The 9,732-nt window shown below is 47.0% G+C and overlaps 1 protein-coding gene across 1 annotated transcript; it reads right to left on the bottom strand.

Moving 5' to 3' along the window:
- Positions 1–1,650: 1,650 nt before the first annotated feature.
- Positions 1,651–9,499, bottom strand: LOC144931631 (ras-like GTP-binding protein RHO). Its single transcript, XM_078855727.1, has 3 exons — positions 9,162–9,499; positions 7,553–7,914; positions 1,651–6,651 (listed from the first exon to the last, which is right to left on the bottom strand). Exons 2-3 carry the CDS (start codon positions 7,819–7,821, stop codon positions 6,324–6,326), a joined length of 597 nt encoding a protein of 198 aa, XP_078711853.1. The 5' UTR covers positions 7,822–7,914; positions 9,162–9,499; the 3' UTR covers positions 1,651–6,323.
- Between the last annotated feature and the right edge of the window lie 233 nt (positions 9,500–9,732).

Below are 9,732 nucleotides of genomic sequence, written 5' to 3'. Positions count from 1 at the left end.
GCTCGACTCAACGCTTCATCCTTCTTGGGTCGATACATTAAGAACCACTCTGTGGGTCAACAGCGGTTGTCCTATTGAGACACTTGCTCCCACCGTAAGAATGTGGAATTTCCACGACTGCCCACCGCAAGGCCGTAGACACGACATGAGCACAGCTTCCTGCTCGTGTAAGCAGGAAAACACTTTTGACATTTTTAAGGGTAACTTTGAAAAGTAATCAGCCCGTGATTACTCATTACTAATGATGAGAACCGTCGTGTAATCCTGTATTTTGCTTTATATTTCTTAAGTTCCGTCTACCTCCTTTATTTATTTTATGATTCAAACGTGAGTTCAAATGTGTTCTTGTTCGATCGAATCGTCATCTCAACTGGCAGTCCCAAGGCTTGCGGTGGGGATTCCGCACGGGCATCAGAGGTCAGTTTATTCTTAGGACGATCATTGTTGGCTTCCCGCAAAGTGGTGCTTATTTTATTGACCGCACAAGGATGACGAGCTTAGCGAAGCCTGGCCCTGATTTTAAACATTTGCTAGCTTAATATTGGGAGTCAAGTGCCCTGAACGCATTGCCACCTTGGGCCAATACTCTTACCATGCCTTACTAGCTTCAAAACCCCTGAGCGGATGCATCGAGTCCCCCAAATAATATGGGATTTATGGAGGACCTCTAATTTTTTTTTTATAAAACTGGGTATTTTTTTTCGTACTAATTGCTCTCCCAGAGCTCAAAAACTTAAGTGCGAGCAAAGCCCTGCTGACTTGTGGTTTATCCACATCACCATGCTGCGTGAATTCCGATGGCTTCATTTATTTGGTTTTCCTTTTACATTGCCTTGGATAATGTACAGCAAATAATATCACAAGCTTAAAGTAATCGGGTTTGTTACTAAAACGAACACACATATCATGGGAAAGAGAATATCTCACAATACCAGAAGTGGAGAAAGCTACATGAAAATACATTGCCTTGAGTGCAGTATTATTATCCTTGTTATTATCTACACAACTGAAAAAAAACGGGACTTTTGATGTCCTTGGAATATTTATAGATTTCCCAGGATGGCCACCTTAAAAATAAGGACACCAAGGGAAGACCAAGGCAGGTGCCGACTCTACGTAGTGCGTCCCTTGTAAGTGACACCGTTCCCCAACACTCGACTACAGCACCGCAAGCTGCTTAGCGACTTACCGTGCAATGCACACACAGCTGCCAATGTTTCGAGGTACAAACGCGAGTCTTCGTTTAGGCTTTGATCCCCGAAGGCTGAGCTGAATACGCGTTTCTCTAAACAACGAGCGCGTACGTGTGCACGTACTCCGTCATTTAAGTATCCCAGTGACGAGCCACTGGTAAAATGTGCATTGGATTAGGGGGCCCATCATCCATGCGGGGCTCATCAAATCAGTTTCGCTTTGCGAGAAATCACCAGCGGTTGTCCTGTGTGTAGGCGAGATCGCAACCATAGGCATGTAAAATTTCCACCGCCGCCAATAAGAGTTGAGCGCTACAGCACTCGCTGGAGCAGGAACACACTTTGACGACTCTATGGATACAGTCGACAGCGGTCGCACCCCTCGATAAACTGGTTCCCGCCAAAGGAATGTGGAATATCTACCATTTGCAGGAGTACAGTCCCACACCAGCTCGGGCAGGGTGATGCTGTCTTTATTTTTATGCGAATAATTACAATCGTTTTCCACAATATAGGTTTTTTTGGGTTAGATCGTGTAAAATATAAATGTGTCGTTAAACCTGCCACCACCTGGCAAAGCCAATTAATAAGGTTTGTCACGTAAACATAACATGTCAATTCGTCACTAGTACAGCACACCGGTGTGTTGGAGAGCAAATCCACATTTATAATCGGAGTACGACGTTTCGCCAGTAATTACAACTCGCTTCATCAGGCGGACAGCCAGATTTGTGGAGAAATCCTCCTGTTTTAAGGAACGATTGTATACATCTTCCAAGGACATCAAACGTCCCGGTGACGGGTTTAACGACACAGTGATTTGTATGCGATCTAACCCAAAAAAAATCTATATTATGGGTATTAGTCGCGAAAGCCTACGTATTATACAATAGTTTTATTAACTCAATAAAAAAATAAGTCTTAATCGTTTTTCCAGTCGTTGGCCTAACGCACACACCTCGAGCTCCTTATTCGGCTCGGCGGTGTTTGGTTTGGTGCTCGATGCACAATTAGAAGGCTCCGGGTCGGTCGATGCTAATGTAATGGTTTCCAGCAGTTTTTGAAATAAGACTGGCCATTGGCATGGACATGTGGAATTTCCAACGCTGACTCAAGGTTTCTAATGGATTAAGCACCACCCCACACTCTAATCAGAGCATAATGTTGGTTACGTTTGACAATTTAACTCATGGCAATGTGGGTAATCGGTCTGCCACCCAAAAATGTTAATAGCACTGCCAATTTGAATTGCAATACTGCTTCAATCCCACAATAAATGCACACACCAATATTTACAATGCAGCAGCACACTGAGAGTCGGCCACTATCTAATTGAAACCAGACACTGAACAGTGGAATTCACAAAGCAGGGCTCAGACGCACCCGCCTACACACTCGCCTTCAAGCACCACCCACACAAGCTCACTGCCAAGTCTGACTCACGCACCCTGGGAGCATGACGTCAGTTCAGTATTTTTCAGCCACGTGACTGCCAATAAGGTCGCAGACAGGCAAATGCACGTTACGTTCCACAGCGCTAGGCAACAAGGCCGTCTGACTTCAGGATTTTCGGCGAGTGCCCCAAGAGCGCATTGGTTGTGGGTTAGGTTTGACCATGTGTTCGTACGTTGTGTTGTTCGGCACAATGTCAGACATTTCACTCCACATGCTGGGAACGTCTTCAGGAACTGGAATAGTTTTTTTTGTGAACTGAAAGTTAGATTTAACAATACACACAGATGTAGAGATTTTGTACAAGAATTGTACAACTTCCTGTTGCGAAATATTTTTGTGTTCCGACCTGCACGAGTGTGCCTGCCGTGATGGGATGGAGCGTTTTTTTCCATCACTTAAAGAGGCGAATTATTTAAACGCAGTTTCTGAACCAGCCCTAAGTACGTGGAGTGAATGTCAGGCATCATGCCAAACAACATATGGTACAACCCAAAAACACATCGGAGATTTTCAGCACAAATAGCTAAATCTACGTAGTAATCCAGTACTTTGTAAAGTGGTTGTAATATTCATACACTGGCTCATGTCATGTTAATGTGTGCTTCCCTCAATTTCAGGACTACCAATGGAAAGGGGCACAACCCACACAGGAAGGCATTTACTTGACTTTACTTGGGAGTACAGACCCTTTAAATTAGTTCACATCTCACCCAAGTTCAACCTGACATCAAAACAAATCATTCCTCCTGGGTCATCTTGGAAGCCCAAATTAACAGTGATTGCTCTAAGGAGATGCTGGCCCTGCCACAATAACATGGAATTAAAGAGGCCTAGCACCACCAACGGATATGTATATCAACTGGACATCTGTGAAAAATAACGTCATAGCTCATTGGATTCTTCCAGTTGCAATAAAGATTCTGATAAAGATTCCTATTCTGAAAAGATGCAATACCCTTTCCACCAGTTTTACACATATATATACTCTACTATATATTATTTTTATTTGACTAGGTAAGGCCCACCGAGCTCTTTTTCAAAAGCGACCTGGCCACAAATTATAGCTCAACTAAGCGGCTTATCATGTGGAGATGTACAGCAGCCAATTCTCGAAACACCAGTTTCTAAATTTGGAGGAAAAAACCAGAGCACGCAGAGAAAAATCCACACGACCACGGGGAGAACACACAACCTCCAAATATAGAGGTATCAGGGTCGAGATGGAACCCACAACCTCCTGTATACCAGGCGAGGTAGTTAACATTTCGAAACCGTAGCACCATTGAAAGTCTAGCAGCAGAGCGTTCACGGTGAACGTTCACAGTTAAAACACAGTGGCCTCCTCGATTAAATTCTGCGAGTATATTAATCCTAAAGGTGCGCATTCTGCACGTTAAAGATCCCGTGGCGTCATTCGCAACAGCAGGCCATTTTGTGCAGGCGTCATGGTCCACATTTGAAGAAATTACCCATAAATGACTCAACTGGTACATACATGGCAATTATCCCCCCCCCCCCCCAATGCAGAAACCATGTCAGGACCTTCCTGAAAAATGAGTCATGGGCTTTTCCTGGATAAACCACCTGCATATGTTTCAAGTCGAAGTGTTCCCCTGCCCAAACAACCGTGTGTGGCAGTGCCCATTTTCTTATCTTGGCGACCCCGGGAGCCAGCGATGGAAATTCCACATTATTATGGTGTGGACAAATCCGTTTAAGAAAGCAGCGTACACTGCTTGTGCAATTGCTTGTGCAATTGCTTGTGCAATTACTGCCTCTGAGTCATCCACGCTCACGTAAAGATTTTAAAATTAACTTCTTTTCACGGAAATAACTTTATTTGGGTTCTTAAAAAAAAAATGCGTGGGCAAAAAGGTCGGGGGGGGTGGGGCGGTCTGTTCTTTTTTTAATCACAAGAGGATAAGGGATTCGTTTAAAGTAGTCACGTGAAACTCATTCCATTATTGGCAACTTGTTAAATTGTGAAATGTACACAGCTGCGGTGCTTGAACTGTATATCATGTGTGTACCTGTTCATACATGTCTGTAAACATACATGTATATGTAAGTGTAAGGGTGTACATGTACACAGTGAAGTGTGTATACAAACTTGGTGCAAGAGTGCAAATGTCTGTACATAGATGTGTTGTGTGTAGGTGAGCGTACATGGGTATGTGTACAAGTGTACGTGTATAGGCTTTAAGTGTGTTTCCAGCACTTTCAAAAAGGCCTAAAAAAAACCTATAAGGGGACCTTTTGTCTTTGTGTACAGATGAATGTACATGTGTGCGAGTTGTATGTGTACAGGTTTTGTAGGTGTGTACAGTATGAGTGCACATGTACGTGTGTCTACAAACTCAATTTACACGTCACAAAGCCCATAAAAAGTAAACCGATTTTCATGTTCAACACAAACAGCAGGCGCATGATATGACCAAATTATATGTTGCGTAATCCCAAAAATAGTACCTTAAATTGACATTAAAAAAACTTCGATACTTCAACCCAAAGAGCTCTGTACAGTATTTACTTTTAAAAGTCAAACCGGTGTATAAACTTACGCTTTCAATTTTAGCCGCAAGTGGTTAAATTCATTAGTGTCGAAAACAGAAGACAAAAAACGTCTTGCAAGAAATCGCAAATAAATTAAATCAACATCGCTCAACATTTCAAAGTACAATATACATTTACCTTTAAAGATAAGCATTTACTATATTAGTAATCTTAAAAGTCCACATTCGTCATCAGGGACAGTCGACTGCACTGCTCCACCAGGCAGTCTGAAAGCATTGCCGAAGATAGTTGCATCGTTTTTGCTAAAATCATTCCGTGTCATTTTGTTCAGGACTGGCTCATCTACACCAACTCTCCAGGGTCTCCACCACCTCTACATGTTCTTCACCACTTCTTCATTCTCCTCCAACTCTACATCGTCTCCACCATCTCTCTTCCCTGTCCCCACCACCTCTCCACTGTGTCCACAAAAGCTATATTTTTCTCCTTCACTTCCCCTGTTACCACCTCCACTTCCACAGTACCCCCAGAGTACCACAGACGCTCAAGATGATGCTGCAGACGTTGAGAAGCCAAGGATGCTGGTGATGCTGCCGGACAGGTAAGGTGGACATTGGAGGATGTCAAGAAGCTTCTGGGGAGGTTCAATGGCCAGCATGGAGATCAAGAGCTGGTGAATACATTGAAAGGCCCGTGGCAGAAGCGGCGACGGTAGTAGTGGCAGTAGCAGTGATGGTGGTGGTGATAGTGGAGGGTGGTAATGAGTAGTGGTGGTAGTGGTATTGATGGTGTTGTCATCAATACTGCTATCAGCACCACGATGGCAGCAGAAAAAGATGGTGGGTTTTGGTGTTGACAATGAAGCTAGTGGTGATGGTGGCCATGGTTGTGCTCACGTTATTGGCAGTGGCACAAGTGCTGATGCGACCGTGCTTTGTGGCATTGGCAGTAAAGTGTGTGCAGTGGCTGTATTATTGTTTGGCGTTGACCACGATGTGAGTGTACATACGTCGAACTTCTTTCGCATCGTACGTAGCCAATCGAAGGTGGAGACAGCAGCAGCGGTTGTATTGCTGCCAGTGGTGTGTTGCTGGGCACAGTGGTTCAGTCACCACAAACGTCCGCCTGACCGCACACGATCACGCACGTCCCCCATGTCTGTTAGAGCAGGTTGCACTTGAAGCACGAGCGGCCGCGGCGTTTGGGCTGCTTCTGGATGGCGGCCCTGGTGGCTGTCTCGAAGACGAGACGCACACCTTCCTTGGTTCGCGCAGAGCACTCCACATAGTCGAAGGCCTGGATGCGAGACGCCATGGCCCTCCCATCCTCGGGTTTCAGGGGCTCCCGCTTGATGCGCGCCAGGTCGTGCAGCACGGATTCGTCACCACGGAGGTCCTTCTTGTTGGCCACCAGCACGATGGGCACATTGGGGCAGAAGTGCTGCACCTCGGGCACCCACTTCTCCGGCACGTTCTCCAGCGAGTCAGGGCTGAGGGGACACAGAAGGACAATGTAGAGCTGCAGTCCTGCATATTCCTGCTCGTACCAATGTTGGCAGAATGTAGTTCTACAGAGAACCCCCCAACTCCCATCACCTCCAGGGGATATATTTGGCTTATTCTTCCACGTTGACCAGACATCTTGAAAACCAAATCGGCCTCACTTTACATTGAGGCCGATTTTGTTTTAGGATTAGAAAATAACAAAGCCCAAAACACAATCAGCCTGTAAAATTGCATATCAGGCTGCCTGACACTAATCTGAAGCTTTAATAAAAAAAAACACCTTGTATGGGTAAACGGGCAACTTAATGGACCTTAGACATATTTGTGGGAGGTCACCATCCAAAGGCCGTTCTCTAAACGAGGGCTCATCTGCTAGGGTCCAGGTAAACATTTCTTCACCACGCTCTCAGCAATGTGTATGTATTTGCATGTCACAAGTTCCGTGGCCACCCTGTAATGTGCAACCACAATAAACATCTCTCCAAAGGAATACAAGATGTCTGTTTTACTATCCTCAACTGCAGGGGTGGGGAACCTGTACCGCCTGACCCTCGCCTGTCCTCAAGGTAAACACTTCCAGCAGTGGTCACATTGAACGCCAATGTGTACCCATGTACCACCCTACCTGCCCACCAATAATCCCATAGTAATGAGTGTCCATACCTCTCACCCTCACCGATTCACAGATAAATACATGATAATTCGATGTCCTAGGTCTATAAGGCTATGTTCTATCATCCTCAACGTATCCAACCACCTGTCCACATAGAAGCCGATGTTGAGGTCATTTTTTTAAAGACCATATTCCATCATCTTCCGAGAACGCTCACGATGATATCCACGCGTATCAGTCTGGGGGCCTCCACCCATCCCCACCCTCCTCACCTGTCCACGGAGAAGCACATGAGGATGACGTCGGTGTCAGGGTAGGAGAGCGGCCTCAGGCGGTCGTAGTCCTCCTGCCCGGCCGTGTCCCACAGGGCCAGCTCCACCTGCCTGCCATCCACCTCGATGTCGGCCACGTAGGTCTCGAACACGGTGGGCACATACACCTCGGGGAACTCATCCTTGCTGAACACCATCAGCAGACACGTCTTCCCACACGCACCATCTCCCACCACCACCAGCTTCTTGCGCGTCGCAACGCCCGCCATGGTCGTGCCTGCCAGCGTGGAGGGGCTGCTGCTGCTGAGACAGCAGCGATGTCTCTCCTCTACCTCCTCCTCGCGCTGCTGTTCCTCTCCTCACTGTGGGGCCACGGCACACCAGAATATTGAAGCTGGAGGAATCCGATGAGCCATAAAGCTCACAAGTGACGTGACATTCATCCTTCGATTTAAGACCGAAGCAGGGAGGATTTATCCACATCTCTGGCCATCTGCCTGATGGCGAAGCGTCGTACTCTCAAACACATCGGTGTGCTGAACGAGTAACGCATTGTCACGTTTTGTTTACGTGACAAACCCTTACTAATTGTCTGTCGGGTGGTGGCGGGCTTAACGACGCATTTATAAAAAAAAACTCTGCTATGGAGCTGCAAAGCAGTTTCTCACAGATGCCATAAGATGTAACTCCATGGACATTTCGGGACTTGAAGGTGATGGCTGTATCTGTGTCCTGTACGCACCAGTGGACTGTAGACTATTGCCGAGTAGACAGGCCCCAAAGTTCATTAGGTCTAACACAAATGCCTAACACGTCGAGCGGCCAGCAACAAGCAGCACTTATCAACGTTTCAAGAAATAATGAAGTAATATCCTGACGCGGTCTGCGTGAACTCCCCCTGCTGAAGGTGCAGTATTGGGCCTACTCTTCCACGGTATGCCAGGCGTCTTCGAAATGGTACCGTAGTATTATACCATTGTATTAGATAACATGATGGGAGTAGCTATCATCCCCAGATCTTCTTGAACGACACGCTTGGGCCCAAACTTATGTTAACGCACACGAGTGCTACTGCAGTACAGTTCACGCAGTGCGCGTCTAAAGCACTGCAGATGAGTCGACAAAATGCCAGTAACTAAACCAACCAATACATTTGGCAAACTGAGTCTGCAAACTGAGTCTACAAACTGAGTCTACGTTATAGCCTTAACAGACTATTGGAGCGAGTGCTGTTAGCGAGCACCTATTAAGGCCGACACGGTAAACGATGGGGTGGGTGACCAACAACCACGCCACGCACCAGGTACTTGTGTTTGAGGCTGAGCCGACCTAGGGGAGACCCGGGACTGGTGATAATGTGTCACTTGTTGTTGGCCGTGAGCAGGAATCGAACTCGGGTCGACCGGGTTCAGTAACGCGGTGCGCGAACAGCTTCCACCACCACTCTTAGCAACGTCTGACAACATCTATCAACATCCTCCCCCCCCCATACACTGAAACTCACTCAAACACACGCACACGACCCCAACACAACTTAGTAACAAAACATTCCACCGGATTGCGAATCGCCGAACCTCCAGCAACACAATCCCATCCCCCCCAAACTCACCTCTCCAAATTTCTCGCTCCTTGCGTAGCTTGGAGCCAACGACGACCTCTCTCCTCCTCGAGACCCGCCGCAAACCCAGCGAGCGAAACCGAAAACTTATTCCGACAATTGGAAGGGGGGAAAGAAATTATAATAACCATGTGTTACGGTCTGACGACGACAATACAACCCATTCACCCGTGTCGAACAATACTAATTGTCCCACGCGCTGTCCCCTCCTGTGTTAAGCCCGTGTGCGTGTTTGGAGGGGAAGGGGGTGAGCAGAGGATGCCCCTTGCCCTTTGTTCAACTGGAGATGCCCCCACCACAGTGACCACACAAACAGCACACGCGGTCCCCTCTGCATGCAATGCGGGACCCGCGGCTTCCCTCTCCTTATATTGCCCGGCCCGGCCCAGCTAAAAATAAACATCAAATCAGAAGCCGCGCAGCCTCTCCCCCCCTTTCCATCCCCACCCACAAACTTACGCCCCGCCCCCCACACACACACCCGTCACCGCACGTTGCGAAACTCATTAACATAGTTGGTGGGTATTGGGTATTGGGCCAACACTGTTGACGATTATCTGAA

Source organism: Lampetra fluviatilis, chromosome 4 (assembly GCF_964198595.1).
Source record: "Lampetra fluviatilis chromosome 4, kcLamFluv1.1, whole genome shotgun sequence".
Classification (NCBI taxonomy): domain Eukaryota; kingdom Metazoa; phylum Chordata; class Hyperoartia; order Petromyzontiformes; family Petromyzontidae; genus Lampetra; species Lampetra fluviatilis.
Note: the sequence above shows the minus strand (reverse complement) of the source record. Positions and strands in the feature narration are given on the sequence as shown.

Coding starts and splice junctions, on each gene's coding strand:
- LOC144931631 (XM_078855727.1), bottom strand. CDS start 7,821: ATGGCGGGCGTTGCGACGCGCAAGAAGCTGGTGGTGGTGGGAGATGGT. Junction 6,652..7,552: donor ATGTGCTTCTCCGTGGACAG/GTGAGGAGGGTG, acceptor GTGTCCCCTCAG/CCCTGACTCGCTGGAGAACG.